Below are 22,185 nucleotides of genomic sequence, written 5' to 3' on the forward strand. Positions count from 1 at the left end.
ACACACACACACACACAAAGAACATAAAACATCTCGGTAATGGTGTATATCAATCACAGGTAGAAATGACCAATTTGAGATATACTGGATAACAAAAATGTATTATAAATAGTTCACCTGTTTCCTTTTACTTTTTTTAATGTGGCTATTAGAAATTTTTAAATGACATATTTGGCACACATTATGTCTCAACTGGGAAGTACTCATCTATAATTCCCCAATGCTCTCAGGAAAGAATTTAGCCTCCGTAGCAGGGTCCAATGTGACCTAGTCACTGCCTATTTCTCAGTTCACCTTATGCATTCTCCCTGTCCTTCATTACCCTCAGACATAGAAAGCCTGTACCCACCTTAATGTCTTTGCTCTCATGACTCCATCCTTCTGAAATTTCTTTCCATGGAGACTCTACTCATAGCTGACTCATTCTCCTCCTTCAGGTCTCAGCTCACATGATCCCTTTAAGTCAGGTCTTTACTGGACCATCTGTTGTGAATGGACCACATAACCAGTGAATCTCTCCTCCATTACTTCCTCCAAGGCACTCACTGCCATCCTCGATTACCTTATCTAATTATCTGTTCACCTAATTAATGTCTGTCTCCCTCCACTAGGATAGAAGTTGTGTGAGGACAGGAACCTTCTCTGTCTCATTCACGGTCTGTCATAGCCTCAGCTCAGGGTCCCCTGACTCACTGTAGTTCTCAGTTCAGTGTTTGTTGAATGAGTGAATAAATGAATTAACAATGAAAACAGCATGAATACAGAGTCAAAAATCCCAGTTAGGACAAACCCACTGATAATGACAATGACAACAATACTATCTTCCTTCAAGTGCTTACATTTTTCCCTGCAATCAATCCTTAACACTTATAGGGAGGTAGTGTGGAATAGTGGAAAGGACACAGTTTCGAGTTAAAAGTCCTAAGTTCAAATTTTAGCTCTGCCACTTACTGGCTGTGTAACCTTGGATAGAGCCCTAGACCATCCCAAATCTCCGCTTTCTCCCAGAAAAATAATTAGAATTATTATGGAATAATAAGAATTATTCTGTGATTATCCTGAAGTTTAAGTAAGAGAAGAGATCTGTCAACTGGAGAGCCCCAGTGACATTTATTAAACCAAGACATTCTTGAAGGAGAAGGATTCTTTTATTTACCTGGGGTATCCCTAGCACCCAGATTTCTTAGCTAAGGCAGGTGCCCCAAAATTACTTGGTGGTTGAATGAAGCTTCTAATAAGCCCTACCACCACAAAGCAATGAGCCTTGGGAAAATCAGATCTCTCACTGTTCCAACCTAGAAAAGATAGCCCATTTTCTTCCAAAGAGAAGCAAAAGTAGAATGAGGCTGTGGTATAATGGCCATATTGCCTCCATTGGCCAGAACGTCCCAAATTATAATAGTTCAATGAGTTGTCCAACCAAGATTCTGACTATAGCTCTCCTTAAACATCTGGCTCAAGAGTAGGGTTCAAAGAGTCAGCGTGATCATCTTAAGCCAGGAAAAGAGTAAGTAGTAGAAGGGACTGGGGGGCACCTTTCTGCCCACAACAGGTTATTCTCCAGAAAAAAAGAGACTGGACCACCCCAAGTAGTAGCTCCCGATTCTCACATTCTAAGAAAGAGTCACAATATCTGCCTCCTTAGCTGACACAGGGCCCAAGGGCAAAAATAAGGAAGGGAAAGGGGTCATGAGTTTGGAGCTATACAGTGTCAAAGTTAGTAAAATTAGAATTATTCCATGGAACAATAATTTCTCAAGATGGGGCAAGAAGGGTGGCTGGGAAGCAAGTGAGAAATGACTTCACTGGGAAGGCTTCTGCCCAGTTTGCAAGAGATAAAGCATGTCTTTGTTACTCCTCTGGCTTCTGTTCCTATAACTCTGAAATATAAAGGCTTCTGGCATAACATCCCAGTTCAGCACCATTGTTCCTAGGATTTGCTACTGAATGGGCTGTTCACATGGAAACCTCCTCCAGGCCAGGCTTCTGGTGGCCACTGTTTATTTACACACCGGTTTAACGTGCAGCCCACTTTGGAAGTTTGGACATACCAGACTAAGGTGTAACATTGCACCATCTCTTCCTAGTCCTGCCTGCCAGCTTACTGCTGATTAAAAACAAGAACCCAACCTGTATTCATTTAACACACATGTTTCAAGTGTCTATCATATGCTAGGTGTTGGGGTACAGCTGGGAGCAAGCAAAACAAACATCAATTATAGCAGATCCACGAAAGAAGGATCACAAACAGAAAGCCTTTTCTAGGAATATGAAAAAGGAATCATAATTTGGGATTATCGGTCAAGATTTGGGATGGCTGGAGATGATGATGTGTTAAGAACCAAGATGGAGGAGGCTTTAAGAGGGAAAGTACCTCCAATAAGAGAGGAAGCCCTAGAATATGATCTGCAGTTCCCCCACCCCCTCAAATTAGTCACATGAAGTACTTTGAGACTCCTTCCCCTTCAGTCTCCTCTGCAACCTAGTTTTACCATAACCCACTGAAGCCCTGGTTTCTGGCAGGGGGTACTGTCACTGTGAGTTACAGGACTGAAAATGTAACAGAGCGACATTCTCCCCAGGGTAAAAAGTGGTTGGGGTTTAGTCCTTTATCCTGGCAGAGAAGAAAATGTCTCTCGGATCCCAGGTCTGTGGAACTGGCTCAGTAAGGATGTGAATTTACAGGCCCACAACATGGCATAGTGAGGGAAGACCTTGCTCATATTGTCTTATGAGGCTTGTTACGTTAGACGTTGCCAGGCAAGTCACCCCAGGGATGTGAGACATGTGAATCTTGCTTGTCCAGATAGCCGATGCCCAATTTATGGAGTTTAACTAGAGTCTCCTAGTCTATGGCTTCTTGTCATCATGTGTCCCTTCTCCCCTGGTAAGTGCTCACTCTCACTAACTCAGATGTAAAGCCTTGACCAAGAGTTCAACAGTGGACCGGTTATCCTGAGTGTGTCCTCATGTACCAAATGCAAGTGATAATCACCACCATCATCATCACGGTGATAACACCACCTGATGTAATTCCAAAACTAGAAAGAAGATGTACCTCTCCGCGCTTATAAAATCAGGACCGAATCCTCCTCGCTGAAATGGGAGGATGTGCGCAAAGCAAGTTAGAAAAGGCAGATTAATAATTTACAAACATTAATTAAAAAAAACAAAAACAAAAACAAAAACAAAAACAAAAAAAACACCTAACGCACTGGGCTCTCACCTCCTGTCTGGTGATTGGAGGATTTGCCCCGGTTTGGGAAAGTTAGCAGGCCCAGTCAGTGCAGCTGCACACCACCCGCCTCCCCTATCGCCCCGCACCTCCCCTAGGACAAGGCAGAAAGGGTGGGAAGGGGAACACGGCTCAGCATTTATTTTTGGACCCAGCTCACTAAAAATACCTCAGCCTCCCTGTTTGATCACTCTCCCTTTTGACCTGAATGGATCGCGGGGGCTCAGCGGCCCTCCCCACCCTCTACTCGTTGTCCTTTAAAGGAGAAGGGCGTGGGGACGGATTCCTGCCGCCTGCTCGAGGGATAGATGTGAGCCGCCAGGGCAGGCAGGGGCCGGGGCCGCGGCCGCGGCCGCACTGACGTCAGGGCAGCGCTCGCGCCGCCGCAGCCGCCAGGACGGCCCAGGCCGCCTGGAGGAAGGAGGGGGAGCCGCGCGCTGCCATTGGCCGGCCGAGCGCGAGAGCCCGCGAGGATTGGCTGGCGCTGTTTTAGAGGGAGTCCCGCTCTCCAATTAAAGGACCCCGGGGCGCCAGGCTGCGCACAGAGCTTCCCGCGGGGCCCGCGAACTTGGCCATTCAGCCAGCGCTGTCCCCGCTGCGCGCCCTCGCGCCTCTGCCTGAGAAGCCAGGCGCTGTTCCTGCACCAGAGAAGATGGCAAAGGTGGCTAAGGACCTCAAGAAAGGAGTTCAAAAGGTGAGCTGCGATCTGTCTGTACTTACCTACATTCTCCCTTTTCCCCGTGTCCCTCCCCCAGGTTTCGCGGAGGCTTACCTAGACGTAAGAAGGAAGCTCATTAAATTCCAAGACTTCCCAGAAAACAGAACAGTTGGGAGTACATATTTGAGCTAACAGGCACACACCCCAAAACTTACTCTTAAAAGCCATTGTGTAAAGTATTTGCAGAGAATCTTAGTTCTTCGGTGATGCTACTTAAAATTTAAATAAAGTGGAACTTTTAAGAAAGTAGTAATCCTATTGTCTGTAGGAAGAAAAATAACCCTCCCTTACCCCTCCCGGGATTGAGGTTAAAGCTGAGGGGAGGGTAATATTTACTCATAAATTAATCTCCCCTCTTGCTGTCATCCTAGTGTTTTGTTTTTTTCACACACACACACACACACACACACCAGTTTCTTTAGTTGGTGATGTTGGCGATGGCAGCAGTTCCAGCACATGGGAACTAATTTCTGTCCCCAGGGTCTGCACGTTTCCCTTTCAGGAAGAGCTGGCCTGAAGCCCAGAAGGTCACGGGTGATTCACTGCAGGAGAGGCCTGCAGTTGTGCCTGTAGCTCCAACACCCACCCGCTACTTACCTGGATGCAGTTGGGAGAGGGCACAGGCCAGAGGCTTAGAGGACAAGTGACCTGGAAGGGAGCAGAGACACAGACAGTCTAAGCCAATGGAGAACTGAAGCCCAGGTTTTAGAGCGTTCCTTCCAGGAGGCAGTGGTGCATAAGGATTGCCTAAGGCACTGAAGCGTTGGCCCTGCCACTTTTTAGGGGCACTGCTTTGACCAATTCACTTTTCTGTGCCTCTGTTTCCTTGTCTCCAGTTTTGGGGACGGTAGACCCTGCTTCTCTCCCAGCAGCAACAACAGCAGCAGTATACTGTGGGTTAATCTCCCAAAGCAGTCATTTTAAATTCTTGCAGGGCAAAGCCCTCCTCAGTCCTCTGCCATTACCTGTGGAATAGAATGAAAGACATGAAAAACAAAAACAAAGACAAAACAAAGGAAAGGACAGGAAAGAGGAAGAAAAGACAAAAACCCCGAACATATGTCAGAATCAAAATAAAAATGCAAGCCACATAACTTAGAAGCACAGAGTTCATGCATCTGATTTATAGCTGCACCATTACACAGCGGACCTCCCCAGATTCCCACACAGTCCAGCAGACCCTTCTGAATGTGTACACCAAGTCAGACTTAATCAGGGCATCCCTCTGGAAGGTACCATGTCCCATCACACTTGCCAGACTCTGGAGAATCAGGTCCTCTTTCCGTCTATGGAATTCTCCTAACACTTTAGACCTCAGTAAGATACCTGTTAATTTCTACCTACTAACAAGTCATGCATACACTGCTTTTATTTCTTTACACATGTTTCTAAACTCCTTGAAGACAGACCTTTCTGGTTCATCTCCATTCCAACACAGCATACCATACACAGCAGGACTCAATAAACGACCAGTGAACCACTGAATATCCATCCAGCTAAGACCATAGTTTTAGCGGACAGTACATTTTGTATGTGAATGCTTTTTAACTTGTGGCAGAACCAGGATATTTGTGTGTCTGGACAGCCTCCCCAAATTCAGCTGAGGTAAAATAGTTTAGAGCTAAAGGGGCCAAGCCCCAGGGTCCTCTAGAAAGTGAGGTGATTTTGGGTGGTTTTACTACAAGCAGATTGATAGATGATGTGTGAAGACCCAGTACATGGAAACCCTCCTCCTTGCTGAGGGCCAAAGCCACCCCTTGGAGGAAGCCTTGTTTTTATTTTGCTTTGCATTGGTGAGTGTGATTATCCGGATTAGAGGTGGAACATGTTCCCCTTCTTGTCACCCTCTCGGGCCAACTTCCTTGGCCTGCAAAGGCTTTATTTTCCATTTAGATCCAATTACAGGCTTAGAGAAAGAATGTGGTGGGTAGAGATGAAAGGGTTTTTGTTTTTTTTTTTTAACTTCTTGGGATGATGGCAATGAGGAGGACAGTCACCACTAGGTAGATGAACCAATGTGTCTTCAACTCAGAAAGTCAAGAGAAGGGAGCTGGGGAGAAACTCTCCTTGCTGAATGTTATAATAGTGATTAAACACTGTGTCATACTAACAGCATGCTGAAAAATTTTTACTGCATATTTACTTTAAATCTGCAGCAGTTGGGGGGTGGTTTATAACATTTGGCTTCAGGATGCTTAATCACAGGCATTTTGAAGCGATTTCATAGACTCTTGGAGCTGCAAGGGACCTATTTACAGAATGAGAACTGGTTTAAAATGGCATACAAATTGTCTCTACTGCCCCAACCCCAAGGGGAAGTAGGTTATGAGGAATCCCTAGCAGCTGGAAAGTCATAAAAAGGTCTTCAAGAGAACATAAAATCCAAAACCTGGAGTTGCTTTAGAGATCGTCTAACCAATCCCAGACAAACTGAGAGACTCACCATGGATCACATATCTAGTTACTGGCAGAGCTTAGAAACAGCTACCTGCCTCCTCTCATCTGTGCTATGTTAAATTCCGCTCTTGAGCCATCATTTGTTTTTCTACAGGGAGAGAGAAGGTCTCCTAGTACAGAGAGTTCCCACAGAATAGTCAACATTCCTTGGTAATAAAGGGCCTGGAAGGCCAAATGCCATTTCTTTTGGTGGAATCGATCACTACAGTGGATTTGTTCTTCTATTGTTTATTAAGCATATTTAAGAATACTGCTACTACTGTTCTTGGATCCAGAGCGAGGCTCATACCCCAACTCTACCACTTAGTAGCTGTGTGCTCTTGTGTACTCCATAATTAATGTCTGAGTCTGTGTCCTTATCTGAGAATTAGAGAGGCAGTAGCCACATCTACCCCCCAAGGGGTCTGTGATCGTTAAATGAGATAATGCATAAAAAGGGCTCAACCCAGAAGCTGGCAAATAGAGTTAGTTGTTATTGTTGTTATTGGTATATTTTGATGGGTGTGTGAATGCTCAAAGGAGTCTTTTGGTGAATGAAGGACACACTTTTCTTTATGAATATCCCATCTGAAGAGCAGCTAACTTTCATTCATCTGAACCAAAGCAAGTTGCTCAGTTTCAATAAGCCAAACATTGATCTCGTCTTCATTCTACCCCAAAAGATACAAAATCTGCTTACATGGAACAGAGATTACCAGTCATTTCATTATGGAGTTATAGAATTTTAGGCTTGGAAGGGGACAGGGAGCTCTCCTCACTTTTTAGGCAAGGAAACTGAAGCCCAGAGGGGTCAAGCTCCATATTTGAGATTGCTGAGAAGATGTGCTGAAGCCGATTGAGGCTCTGCAACAATATGGGCCCGTTGGCTGCCAAGAAGCCACTTGCAGGAATTTAGAAAGGACGAGAACAAAGGGATCTAAGAGCATGTCCACTGTGGACTATGCATGTGCTAGTGGACCTGCTCCAGAGGGTCCTCTCTTCACCCTTCAACGCCATGTCAAAGGAGCATTCAATGATGATTTTAAGTGCATTGCCAGGCTCAGCTGGGTGTCTCCCCACACCCTTCTCTGCGTCCCCTCCCTCTTGGCTTTTCTGTCCTCTAGCTTCATCCTCCCCTCTGTCCTCAGCCCTTCCTGCTTTCACCTCCAGTTCCTGCAGCATGTAACACTGCTGGCACGTTGCCTGAGCTGATCCAATGTAAACATGGCTCCTCGAGAATGGTTGTTGGTTCCCTCAATCTTAAAATATATTAAGCTGTCACTTAAAGACCGTAATAGCCAAGGCATTGGAGACATGCCCATAGGTGTATAAGAAACCTGGCCCAAAAGACAGGCTTGTTTAAAAAAAAAAAAAAAAGAAATTATCTAAGTCCTTCTTAAAGGGTCCCTGAAAACAAATGCTGAAGCCATTACTTTGTACATTGAATATGCTTGTCACATTGTGCAGACATGTGTGAATATGGGGGGTTGGGGGCTGAGGATTGACTTTCACCAGTGCATCCACCACCTGGGGTGATGGGAGGCAGGGAAAGACTTAATCATAGACCATCTCTAGGCTTACTCTCAGCCCTCTAGGCTCCAAGACCCTCTCCTAGCCAGACCTATGCACCATTCCATAACCAGGACAGTGGGAAAAGGTATTCCCTTCAGAAGGGCCTATAGTTTGATCTTCTCTCCATATTAATTAGCAAAGATAACAAAGGATAAAAAGAGTGGGCTGAGTCCAGCAAAAGCTGGGGATCAAGAAGGAAGGACACTGACACAGGCTCACAGGTTCATCATTCTTTCTCACCCCCATGCCTGCCACTTCTGGTGAGGAGAGGTAAGGAGCAGAGCAGTGAGGGGATAATTCCTCCTACGGCCCACTGGAGTCAACAGGACTCCAGAAGAGGTATTCAATTTGACTTTGACTTTGGAAAGAACCTTTTTAAAATTTTTTCCAACTTGTACATTCAAAATAGTATGTGAATAACAAAGTGGAAATCTGGCATGATGAGTATAGACCTTGGGAGTTCTTATATCCCCAGTGTCCATCCAACATCATTTAAACATAGATGATGAGAAAAGTTTTCTGGCAGAGGTTGAGTCAGCCTAATAACTGTAGGCATTTATTTATCAGTTGAATTTGGACAGGTCACTTTTCCTAGGAAGTAGACCTGGGATGAGAACAATTCTTCCTTTTCCCTCCAGCCCAATGACCTTTCCTATACACCAGACTATCTCCCGAATAACAAATGATTCCAGAAAAACAGGCTAAAACTCTGTTCCACTAAAAGTAGAATTGTGGAACAGCTTTACAGGACATCCAGAAGGAAGAGACAATTGTTGTTCTTTAAGTGCCTTTGTTTGTAAGTACCCCCCCCCAACACAAACACACACACACCCTTTCTGTTGCTATCAGAAAGAGGATTTGGCTGGCAGCTGCCATGATCTTGGTAGGTACAGGGCCACCAACCACTTCTACAGAAGTCTCTCAAGATTATGTTATTTCTGTAACTTCACATGGGACATTCAAGATGTCCGAAACCCATTCTTGGAGCTTTGTACATATCAGTGGTCTGGATCTGCTGAAGCTCTAGAAATGTTTTCTATATAGCTTTTAAAGAAAACATCAAACAAGAAGTTGGGTCTCCTATGTGCACCGAGACTCTTTTCAGTGGCCAAATCCTGAACTTGGTTCCTAGGCCTAAATATCTGGTGTGGAAACTTGATGGTGGTTTCACAAGAACAGAAACAGAACTAAAACAATTACAAAGCTTTGTCAGACTTCCAGATCAACTCTTCACTCATTGTCTGCTCCTTTATATGAGAAGCAAACCCCTTTCCTTTTTTTCTCAGGAGGGACATGTTTGGTCTTCCTTTCACCATTTGTTTGGACTCTTGTCCCCCTAAGAACTCTGCAGGAAGACTCACCCATTCTCTGCTAGCATAGACAAATTCAAGGAAAGACCAAAGAGAGGAAAGACCTCTCTTGAGTGCATGAAGGGTGCTTGAAATTTCTCACATCCCATTTTACCTCAAAGACTACCATGCAAAAATGTGAGTGTTCTTTCTCCATGTGAGTAGATTAAGACTAAGTTTACATGATCATATGATGGCAGGTTAGGAACTCAAACCCAGCTTTCTCTGATCCCAAATCTTAATCTCGTTCCACTCTAAGAAAAAATAAGAAGGCTTTCCTCAGAAGTAGCCATCTGGTAAAGAGGAGCTCTGATTATCACTGTGTGCTTCACTCAGAGATCAAGTTCTCTCTACACATTAATAGTCTGATTCAGAAATTGCCTGGCACTTGTTACCAGGCATTTGTACCTCTCTGGTATCTCTTGGTCACTAGTAGGTATCTGCTGTCACCTACAATAAGTCAAAGTCATTTCCAGGTATAGAACAAGGGCTTTCTAGATTTTGCTTGGTTCCTGGTTTTCTAGAAGTCTAATTGAATTCTGAAGGGAGGATGCTGGTAGACAGACAACCTAAGGAAGCATACAACAGTATCCTAAAATTACTGAAGAAGCAGTGACCTTGACCAAAAAAAAATTAAAAATAAAAATTAAAAAATCCTAGAGATCCCAGTCCCAGAGCTTCCAGGAAATTTTAGCCTGAGGATAAGTTTGGCCTCTGGAATGTGTATCTCTACATGCCTGGTCAGCCTGACTCATGGTCTACCCAATAACACGTGAATCAGGACCAAGCAAAACACAGCCAAGCCCCCACCAGGACATGCTTTAAAAGGAAATAAGATCACTGAGGGGGAAAAAAGCAAAGGCTCCATTTGGCAAGTCACCCTTTGGAAGGACAAAGAAGTACCAGGGTCTAGCCCATGGCGGCTGTTTCAAATCCACATGATCTGTTTATGGGAATTTTTTTCCTCCTTCTGTTTTAAAACATTAGATTCTTTATAAAATTAATCTTTGGACAAAAATGCTAGTGAATCTTTATTTAAAAGAGCTGAGCAGAATCTGGGGATTGGCTTCGTCAGTCCCTTTGTGCTGCAGTTGAGATGTGGGAGAGAAATAGCATATCCAGAATTTACAGGAGACATAACTGAGAGATGCACTGATTCACAGCATCTTTTATGAATGTGGGAGGAAAGGGTATGTTCTATATTCTGTCACTTCCATGCCCAGGATACTCTGATTTCATGTCAACTTCATATCTTCAAACTTCAGAACGTCAAGTGAACATTTTGGCTATGAACTTAGCTTTGGCCACAAGACTTAGAGGCCAGTTGAGAAGTAGTTAAACACATGGCCTTTGCAAGCACGGAGATCTAGTTGTGACTTATGGTTCTGTCATTTACTGGGTCTGCAACCTCTGCCAAGTTGCTTTTCCTCTCTGAACCTCTGGTTCCCTATTTGAGAAAGAGAGTTAACAATGGTTCTACATCTAAACAATAGTTGAAGAGATAAGGCACACCAAGTGCCTGGATGCCTAATACGTGCTCAAAAAATATTTCCTCTTGCTTCCTGGTATCCTCTGTCTTCAGTACAGCACGGAAGTCCCATGGGTAGTTAAGTGCTGGAGCATGCAAAACCAAGTTCAGCTTACCTACGTCATGTCACATGTGGCTTCTAAGATATCAGATTGCAAGACCTTCTCTTTGTAGCTAAACTTAGACTTAGCCATAAATACACTCAAGCTGCATCATATGCAAAATCGTCAATGGCAACAATTTGCTTTGGGTGGCTTGTTGCTACACTTCTAAAAAGCAGTCCTTCCCTTGCCTGAGACCAGACGTTGGCACCAACCGTGTGATATAGGAACTTACCCTCACCAAGCCTCAGATGTCTTGCTTATAAATCAAGGTAATAGTCACTCATTTCTTCATTTAGCAAGTATTTATTCAGCATCTATCGTGTGTCAGCCGCTGTGCTGGGTGCTAGACAATGGATAAGAGAATTTTGGTCCCTTCCATGTAAACTTGAGTCTGATGAAATTCATTTCTCATAAAGGTAAGATAAAGGCCAAATCCTGTCAGCGTTCTGATTCTGTGTATCTCTTGACCATCTGTGTTGTGTGTGCATGCACACACAATTCTTCTTACACAGTTAATTCTTCTCCTTTGCTACCCACCCTCTTATTTCTGAGCACTGCACACCTCTAAGCCACACCGAACCCCAGTCATTTTTACAGTGTAACAAAGGAATGAGTGTGATAATTCTCCCAGTATTTGCATATTTAAAAGATTTATATATTTAGTTATTTGAGAGAGAGAGTGAACAAGTAAGGAGAGAGGGAAAGGGAGAAGCTGACTCCCTGCTGAGCAGGGAGCCCGATGTGGGCTTAGCTGAAGGCAGACACTTAACCAACTGAGCCACCCAGGTACCCCCCACCCCAGTTATTGCATTTTAAACAGGGTACTTAGTGATGAGCAGTCTGAGGCAGAGGAGAACTCCTGGCAGCTCTCAGGTGCTTCTGGTAAACAGCAGCCCCTTCAGCTGCCTTGCAGACATGATGGTGGACACACTGTCTGTGCCCAGCCTATTTCCTCAGAGGCAGCCTAACACCCCAGGCCCTGTCCTTAGTGGTGTTGATGGCAGGGGCACCAAAGGACAGGAGCTCGGAGAAAGGATTCTTGGCTGACTAACACCCCCATAACCCGCCCTTAAGACGACAGAATCTATTTGGGCTGTATGACTAAGTGGCATGTCCAGGTACTGATTCATGAGGCTGACTACCAAGGTGACTGTCCTAGCTGATCCACTGGCTGGAAGAAGTGGAGGGAAAATGGAGCCCAGCCCTGCCCTCATCCTAGAGGAGAGCCGTCCACCTGCTGAGGCATTCCTGTGCTCTGCGCCCAGCCCTGGCACTGTGGCCAGCCAGTGTCCTTGTTAAGGGGATCTGGCCATAACAGGAGAGGGGGTAGGGGGCCAGTATTTGAAGGCTTATTTTAGAGGAAGTCAAGGGGATTTTTTAAAAATCTTGTAAACAGAGAGAGGAGACATTTTTAACCAGGGATCTGTGGACAGAATTAAGGGTATCAAGGAATGTAAATGAAGAAAGACTTCACCCTTATATACGCAGCCTCTGATTCAGCATTTCCTTCAATTATGAATGAAGACAAAAGCCCTGACAGCTTAGCAACCCCTTGACTTTTTTTTTTTTAAACCAAAAAGCTATTGTACAAGACATTTACATTAGAAAAAGATAGCTGGATATAGGCCCTGTGCCCTTGATACCAATGGAAATCTGATACTTTCCTATCCTGAGATCGATACTTTCCAGCTGAGATCAATGACTAATGTACCACTTATACTTGCCCATGTTCTGAAATAACAATAAATCCACTACTAAGTCTTGTTAATTAATTTAATAAAGGCATGTATATTACTAAATCATAGATCTGTTTTTACATATTGGTACTATTTCACTAATAGTGGTTTTTTCTGTCATCTTACATATTTCATGCATTTAAAACATTATTCTGAGAAGGGATGCTTTTGTGTCAGACAACCAAAAGAGCCCAAATATATTAAGACCTCTGTCAAAATAAAGCCTTAATAGTATTCTATACACAAATACATAAATAGGTACAGCTGTAGTGGACTGAGATCTGAGGCTCTTGGAGTAGACAAACTGGATTTAAATCCCAGCCCAGCCACTCATTTCCTATTATCTTGGACAAGCCACATTACCTCTGAGCCTCAGTCTCTTCATCATTAAAATGGGCCTGAGCGTTATTGTCCCCAATAATGATCTGTTAAGTTCTTAGCACAGTTTTTGAGATATAATGTTGCTTGTTAAACAGGAATTACCTCATGAGAGCTCATGAGAGCAAAATGGTAGAGAAAATAAAAACATTACTTTGATGAAACTTATCCACTTCTAATTTGGCACACTTTAAGAAGTTAGTTTGTGCAAACATATATGCAATTATTACATGCCAGGGACTAAGGGACTAAGCTGATCAGTGGAAAAGTAGAAGGAAAAGAATTTCAGAAAAGGAACAGCCAGCACGGCCATCAGAGAGCGAACAGTGCCTACAGACCTTGATCAGAGGTACGTATGGAACTGAGGGAGATCAGAAGAGGCAGTACTTAACCCCACCTGGGGGGTCAGAGAAGGCTTATCCAGGAGACGACATCTGAGCCGAGTGTTGAGAGACAAGGATAAATGAGCTGTTAGGAGCAGGTCATGGTCCAGCTTTATGCTTTCCAAGTCTGACACGTATATTCTCCATCCTACCTGACTTCTAACTTGGGGAATATCCTCCATCTTGAACTGTGGAGAAATACATTTCCGTGTATCCCTCCATCCCCACATATGTGTCTTTTATTTTCTCATCTGAGGACTTGCTCCTCTTGCCTCTCAACCAGAACACTTGAGAGTGATTAGGGTAGCAGGCCCTGCCAAAGTGGCACACAGAAAACTTTATGACCGTGGCTGGAGACTCTCCCCGTTCCAGCAAAGGAGATCCAGCCGACTCAAGCCCCCTTGAGTTTGAACTTCTGCAAGAAGATTTAGATTCAGATAACTGAGAATATGCAATATCAATGGGAAGAAAGGAACACACACACACACACACACACACACGCACACGCCCTATGAAATTCAGCACACTGCATGTATGAGCAGAACATGAAAACGGTCCAGAATCTCTCAGACATGTTTGTGCACCCCAAGTTTTATTCACCCTTAGACTCTGACACCATAAATGATACTTAGAGGAAAAATCCCAACTAAGACTCTTGGATGAAATAAGTGAAAGAAAGTCAACCCTTTGAAATATGGAGCTTGTTTAATGAGATCCAGAATCTTACATCAAAACAATTCCTCTTGTACAGTTCTTCAGAGTTCTCACTTGGCCTGACAATGTGGGCTCCTCGCTGCCATGGGTTAGAGCAGATGAGGAATAGGAACGAAAAACACATAGTTTGGATGTCAAAATGTCACTGGGCTGATTGTTCTTGGTTTTTGCTAGCTGTATATGGTAGCATATATGTATATGGTACATTAAAAAAAAAATCCCAGATTATTCCCTGTCAGTTTCCCCGAGGATCATGCCTGTGTTTGCAAGGACCTAAAAGGAGGCGAACTTTGATGGAAAAGCTGTGTTTCCTTGAGTCTGTCCTCCTACACAGCCGACAGGCCCCAACAGCCCATGGGGAGAGACATAAGAGTCACACTATCTAGAATGGTTGTTGTCACCAGCCTCCACACCCCAGGCTGGGCCATGACAAGGAAAATCATCATACACTTATTTGAATAATGCTTGTACTATATATTGCAGCAATTACAATTAATTTTTAGGAGATAGAAAGGGCTCAGAGTTTCTCCCTAGTTCATTCTCCTTATTTAACAAACAAGGAAACAGGTCTAGCAAGTCAGGTGACTTGCTCAAGGTCACAGAGCTAGTTAGTGGAAGAGCTGGGGTAAAAATTGGAGGTATCATAGCATTTCAGGTTCAGAAAGACTTTGAAAACTTTATTCTGTTCAGCCATCCCATCCTTAGCCTTAAACATGAGGTGAATTGGACAGGACAGCCAGATGCTCTGAGAATACCACTGACCAGCATGCATACCTCCTGAAGAGACCTATTTTTTGAACCGCTCTAAATATTAGAAGTTCATCCTTATCACGAGCAAAATCTCTCTCTCTCTCTCTCTCAGCAACTTTTTCCCATTGCTTCTGTTTCCCTAGCTCTGCTCAATTCCAGGATGCAATGACCACTTTTTTCTAATGTCCCAGTTCTGGTAACTGACTAAGTCCTACATATTGTTCGGATTAAGGTCAACGCATCGTTTCCTGGGTTAGTTCCTGCCTTCTGGGAGACCTAGTGTCAGTTTTTAGCTGAGTGAGATGGCCAACAGCTCCCAGTTTTTGTTTTGATGTGAGTTTGGGGACTTGCCCAAGGGGACTTGAGTTTGCCACTTTCTCCATCTGGGCAACATATTTACCTCTCCTAATCGCACCCATTTGGGAAGGTCACTTCTATGCCACCAAACTATCCTGTTTCTCAGAGGAGAGCTTTTACAGTACAAAAACATGGCAAAAGAGAGGGGATAGGCAACCCTAAAGCACTAAGAACTCCAAACCCACATCATAAATATTCATGAAAAATCAGCACTTGTCCACATGTAAAGCACCTGATTTATAAAGGGCAAGAGGCAGGAGGAGGTGATAAGAAATCAGAGAAGACTAAGAAGAAAAAGAAGAAAACCGTGACAAACAGAGGTAATATGTCTTTAGAAAGCTTTAAAAAAATATTCACAAAGTTATCATAGTTTATTACTGTGTGGAATGTGAGAGCAGTAAGAGAGTAATGTAAACTTTATATCCTGGTGACATTTCCATCTGGAAGGAATGCTCAAAAAATAAATATGAAGGCTGGTCACCAAAACCAACTTACTTTCATTAAAAGATGCTACTAAGAAAGTAAAAGACAAGCCACAAAAATAGTCACAGTACATATATGTGCAAAGGATTATATCCAGAATATATAGCTAAATCCTTTAAATAAATTTTTAAAAAGCAGTCCCATTTAAAAAGAAAATAGCTGGAGATTTGAACAGCCATGTCACAGAAAATGTCTAAATGGCCACTAAGTGTAGGGAAAGATATTCAACCTTATTACTCATCAGAAAAGCACAAAAGCACAATAAGACAGCATTGCACACCCAGAAGAGTAATAAAATTAAATACCGACAATAGCAAGTGTTGATAAGGACGTGGAACAGTTAGAATTCATACATTGCCAGGAAGAATGTAAAGTGATATAGCCACTTTGCTGGGGCATGTGGGTGGCTCCGTTGGTTAAGAGTCTGATTCTTGGTTTGGCTTGACGCATGATCTCCTGCATCGCAAGACAGCCCTTTGTGGGGCTCTATGCAGAGTGGGGACTCTGCTTGAGATTCTGTCCCTCTGCCCTTTCTCCCATGTGGATGCATGAGTGTGCGCACTCTCTGTTTCTCTCAAATAGAAAAATCTTTTTAAAAAATGTTTGAAAAGATACAATCACTTTGGGAAACTGGTAGAGACAAAGAACTCATAGTGGGTAGAAAAGGGGTAGAAAGAACATGAGGGAAAAGGACACAAGACAGACCTGGAATAGAGGAAGTGAGACCAGCACCCCTCAGTGGTATCCTTACCCATGTGGTTTAATCTAAAACCTTGGACCTATAGACCAAGATCAGAACTGGCATAGTAGGAGTGGGGACAGAGACATGGGAGGGAGACTTTTTGGCAGATCTAGGAAGCATGGGGAGATGAAAAGGAAATGAAAGTGAGAGGGTTGGGGAAGGCACCATTCCAAACCAGACTCTGAATTTTTAATGTCTGGTCCCAAGTTTTATCCTCCTGCAGACTCGCCTACGAAAGGATTGGCCTTAGGATAGTGAATGCACCAAGGCCTGATTTGTTTCCTTCCTTCAAATGACTGACTTGAACCTTCATCTGACCCTTGAGGCCCCCCTCATTCTGGCTGGAAGTCTCTTGAGAACAAACTCCAGTGATTTCCGTGGTCTCGGGAGGTAGTTGGTTCAGGTCTCTAGACGACAGCAGCCGCATCTCAGGAGAGTTGGCCCTCTTGAGAGACAAGAGCCAGCAGGACGACTGAAAATTGGCTGAAGTTTAGTCCAAACCACTTATAGCTCAGACCCATATCGACTTTTTAAGTTTCTAGTCCTTGATGAATATTTATACCAAAATAGGGCCAGTGGAAAAGTTCCATCTGTGTGGATTTTAAGAGTTTTGCCTTCCCTCAGCCACGTTGACCAAACTCAGGAAAGTAGGGGAGTCACTGCCAAGTATATGCTCTTTGAAGTACAAGAAATTCTGAGAAGGCCCTGGACCCATCATATTTCTTCTCATCCCGAAAACTTAGATTTGGCACTCCTTTTTTTAAAAAGTACTTAATATCACCACCTCTCATAGGCTTTATAATTTTAGCCTAGCCCTGGACACCATGAACCTCTTTTTTTTTTTTTTTATGAACTCTCTTTTGAAAGAGTGTGTCTCTTCAAAGTTTTGCTGGGTGAAATTGCTTTGCTGGTTGGTATTTTTCCCACCTTTCTAAAATCTGGGTGGTCCCATTAATCTCTTTAACTCACCTCTTTACTTTGCTAGCTGACAAATGGCCCCAAATTTTCTCTTCAGTTTTTTATTAGTCACTCCATAGTCCTCAGAAGCAACAACACAAAACATTTCATTAAGTTCTGCCCTTAATATGAGTGACTAAAATAGAAGCTCTGCTCTTACCCATGCATATTAACTGCACTTACCAAGCACAGGCCATGGGCCAAGCACCGTGCTACAGAGTTTTCCTAATGTTTACAGAAATCTCATTTTACAGATGAGTCAGATTCAGAGAGATTGTGTAAATTGCCATGGTGACATAGCTAGATGATGAACATGAATTAAATGAAGGAAGTTCAATCCATAGCTCTCCTTCTTCCCTCTATGTCATTTCTTATGTATATGTAACATGTTTACAGGGTTCCGGAAAGATGGGCCTCATGAGAGAGAAGCCCTCAGGCTCAAACCTTTTAAAAGACAATGGTATTAGCTAGAATCTAGTGATGTTGTTTCATATTTGTTGTAATTTTTATGGTTACTTTCTGTTTTAATACATTTTAGGGGTAAAGGGGTTTTTTTTTCAAGAATTAAGTTTTTTAAGTAATTTGTTTAAAGAAAAATAATCACACAGATGGCATATTGAGGACAGAATTCATGGAGGAGCAACATAGGGTTTCATAAACATCTAATATTCAATTAACCCTGATCTCTATAGTACATTACAGTTTTCTCAGCATCTTATATGCAGTGTCCTATTTGATTCTCACAATACCCCCATGAGGCTGGTAGGGATTATGATCCATTTTAAAGGTGAAAAAAAATCAAGGTTCAGAGAGCAGAAACTGCTCACCAGGATCACACAGGTAATGATAAAGCAGCCAGGGCTTGGGTTCAACTCCTCCAACTCCAACATGAACAGTGCTCCCCCAGTGCCCCACCAAAAAATCCTTTCAAGGGCAAGAGTGGATAAAGGGATATTCCGAAGCAATGAGCCAAGACTAGAAATGCCATGGAAAGTCTACAGAGCTTAGCGACTCTCAGGCTGGCCTGAGTTTTCAGTTTCCCCGTGGTTATATATATTCCGTTTCATGGAGAAGCCTGCGGTTGCTACATTCTGAATTGTTCTAGAGAAGTCTGTTTTTCTGTCTCTGGTGAGTCGCCTTCCAGAAAGCTCAGAAAATGGCTCTCCCATCCTGGGAGCATCTCCTACCTTTGGGGGTACACCACAGATGGGATGGCACAAACTAGAAATGGGCCCCTCAAAGAGGAAAAGCTGGCTTCTACCCAGAGAGGAGAGCATTTCTTTCCATGTCTACTTGCCTTGAACGACTGACCAGAATTCAGACCACAGGTCTGGGTGACTGGACAGGCAGGAATACCATAAACAGGGGAGAACCAGCGGGTTTGGTGGCAAAGAAAGTGAGATGGCAGTTCCATCAGTCAGCCCAGGAAGAGAATCCAAGAGCTGTTATCTTCAGATAACACTGAGAGCCACAGAGAACTGCTGAGGCCATTGGAATAGATGGATGCTAAGAGAGAAGCATGTTGAGAATCAGAAGGAGGTCAGAACCAATGCTGGAACCTTCGAGAGGAGAAAGGAGCCGCTGAGGAGGGCTAAGAAGGGTTGGGCAACCAGGGGAGGCTAAAATCCTGGAAACTATAGGAAATCAGTGCCATTCTTGTTTTTCCAACTCTTCCCGCAGGCATTGGCCTCAGATGAAGGATACCTATTTTGCATTAGCTTTTCCCATAACACGGATGAAGCATTGATCGAAAGCAAAAATGAAAGTGTTATAAAAGAAGCTAGTCAAACACATACATGTTCACTGAGACGCTACTATGTGCAAGGCAGTGTCTGAGGCACTGGTGGTAAAGGAATAAACTCGATACACGGGGACCCTGCCCCCCTAGAGCTTACCGTCTAGCAGGAAAGGATGTCATTAAAGAGTTATATTCAGGATTGGATAATTACAACTGTGATGAGTACTACAAAGCAGTACAAAATACAGGGTTTTCTAAGACCACATGAGGGGGTACCTGGAAGACAAATAGAAGTCAGGTGAAGGGACAGAGAAATGTTGGAAGCAGAAAGAACTGCTTATGGGCAGGCCCAGAGGAATACAGCATCTTTCCTGGGCCATGTGGTTAAATGAATATCCTAAAATTATTCAAGAGATAATTTTCTGGAAAGTGACTTGGCTTCTGGAGTTCTGATTTTACATTTTAATTGTGTTAGATGAACTGCAAAAGGTGAGTCCTTGAAAATGAATTATTTGCCAAGTGAATGACCATCTGCTAATTTCTGTTTCATAAAACTAGACATAGAAAAATGTGACCTAAATACTCTTTAAGGCATTTTCACTTCTGAGAACCTATGATTTCCTTGTGTCAGATTTTCTTAAACATAAAATTGCACTATATAAAGTTATGTACAACTAGTTCATGAGGGGGAAAATCAAGGAAAAGATGAAATATTTGAAAAACATATGATGGTAGGGACACCTGGGTCACTCAGCTGGCTAAGCATCTGCCTTCCATTCAGGTCATGATTCCAGGGTCCTAGGATCGAGTCCTTCATCAGGCTCAGTGGGGATCCCATAGCTTATCCCTGTGCCTGTCCCTCCCCCTGCTTCTGCAGTCTCTCCCTCTCTCTCTCTCTGACAAATAAATAAATAAATAAAATCTTAAAAAAAAAAAAGAAAGAGAAAGAAAAACATGATAGCGAAGAAAAAGAAGAGGGAAGTCATTTATAAGAAGTGCACTTTTTTAAAGTGAGGAACGGTCTTGCTAGAAGCACACAAAACACAAGTGGTTTCTTAATATCCAGGCACCAAAGTTGGCTGAAGGAAATGTGTGTGTCTCAAGGTTTCCATTGTCATAAGCTAATCTAAGAATTTACGTGTGAGATTCCCACCAGGAATCATTTGCATAAGCAAAGGCTCCAGACTTCTAATAACAGTACTGTATTTTTACATGGCACACATGCTATTATGATATTAAGATTCAGATAAGCAAGATTAAAAATTCTCCAAGTTGGTTTGCTAAGTCTCTCCATTTCTAAAATTAACTCCAATAAAATTGTGTTATCCTTAGATCAGTAATGCTGCAAGAATTCAGACACATGTATACACACACACACACACACACACACACACACACCAAATTAACATCCTTATAGGAAGACATTCTTAAGACATTAGGCCACTAAAATTAAGGGTCATATAAAACTGGGGAGGTTTATATGTTCATTATTGCCTGCCTCAAACTGACAGTCTTATCCAAGAGGAGGTGTCTAAAAAACTGAAACCTAAGAACCAAAAGCCAATTAGATTTTAATTTCCAAGTATGGCCTGAAGGTATTAGGCCTGGGGATACCAACAGCCTGTTCTCATTTAGGAAATGGGGGGAGGGGAGAGTCAAGAAACCTTACAAGGACTTTATTTTCTTTTATCTCAACTTCCCTCAAACCACTTGGTAAATCTCTGATAAAATTCCCGAGGGGGTTGGATAACTTCTGGCTCATAGCGAGACTAGTGGCTTTACTTACATCTTCCCAAGAACTGGCAGGGCCTATCCATGAAAGAAAAAAGACAAGTTTAAAAGAGATAGCACTGAAGCCTCTGGAAACAGTTTGGCAAGAAATGCCGTGTCCCACTCTTGCGCTATGGGAATCCCTTGCGCGGTCAATGAAAACAATGCCCACACTTTGGCAGCCTAGTGGTCTCAGAAGATCCCTAAAAAGTCTGGACGTGGGGGGAGGTAGGAGGACCCTCCTCCTATTCCTATTTCAAATAAGCAGGATGCCCCTCAAACAATGGGCTGACTTGTCTAAAAGCAGGTAATTCTCAAGAACAGGAAAGGACGGTTACGTCTTTTGCTTTTGTGCAGTTCACTATTCATGGTAGCCTGGGAAGCGCCTGTGAGTAGTTCAAAGGGGAGCTGGTGTCAAAGGAAAATATTAGTTCAGTCCTAAAAATCCTATCACTTCAGTCCAGCAGAGTCCCTTATACGTAAAATTTGTGGACCTGCTCTGGATTCAACCATGTGTACCCATCAGCTGTCAGCAAGAAGCTGGTGGCACAGAGGCTGGTTTCCTCTTTCCTTTGGTCACCATCATTTTTACTCTGCCAAAGGAGTGTTAAACAAAGGAGTCAGAGTCCTGAGCTGGGCAAGGCGATTTCCTGCATTTTCCATGCACAGCCATCACAAGGATGCCATCAGCCAGCCATCAATTGCTCAATATAGGATTTGGAACTTTCTGCCTTGTTCTGTACTTTTCTTTCTCAAAGTGACTCCAGCCTACTTACCTTTGAAAGATAAGAGATATTCTTTTTTTTTTTCTTTTTTAAAGATTTTTTTTTTAATTTTTTTTTTATTTGACAGAGATCACAAGCAGGCAGAGAGGCAAGCAGAGAGAGGGGGAAGCGGGCTCCCCACCGAGCAAAGAGCCCAATGTAGGGCTCGATCCCAGGACCCTGGGATCACGACCCGAGCCGAAGGCAGAGGCTTTAACCCACTGAGCCACCCATAAGAGATATTCTATGAATATTTCAAGGCTGCCCACCTTCAAGGGCTCTGGCCAATGCCAAGTGGGAAAGGAGACCAGCCATGTGAATTGTCTCATGAGCTCCTCTGTCCAAAGGTCCCTCACATCAGGCCTTTCCAAGAGCCACAAACCCTTGGAAAATGTACTGATTTGAGTCTTATTGCTTCTTTGCCTATTTTTGAAGAAAGTGCTAAAAATACAAGAGTTAAACTTACAAAAA

The 22,185-nt window shown here is 43.3% G+C and overlaps 1 protein-coding gene across 1 annotated transcript in view; it reads left to right on the forward strand.

Annotated features, from left to right (window-relative positions):
* Nucleotides 1-3,748: 3,748 nt before the first annotated feature.
* The window catches only part of LMCD1 (LIM and cysteine rich domains 1), a 58,062-nt gene continuing 39,625 nt past the window's right edge, over nt 3,749-22,185 (forward strand). Inside the window, exon 1 of the mRNA XM_032867460.1 lies at nt 3,749-3,929. Coding sequence (XP_032723351.1) covers nt 3,888-3,929 — 42 coding nt within the window. The 5' untranslated portion in view covers nt 3,749-3,887. The remainder of the gene's footprint in view (nt 3,930-22,185) is intronic.

Source organism: Lontra canadensis, unplaced genomic scaffold, assembly GCF_010015895.1.
Source record: "Lontra canadensis isolate GAN:19392208 unplaced genomic scaffold, GSC_riverotter_1.0 scaffold34, whole genome shotgun sequence".
NCBI classification, from domain to species: domain Eukaryota; kingdom Metazoa; phylum Chordata; class Mammalia; order Carnivora; family Mustelidae; genus Lontra; species Lontra canadensis.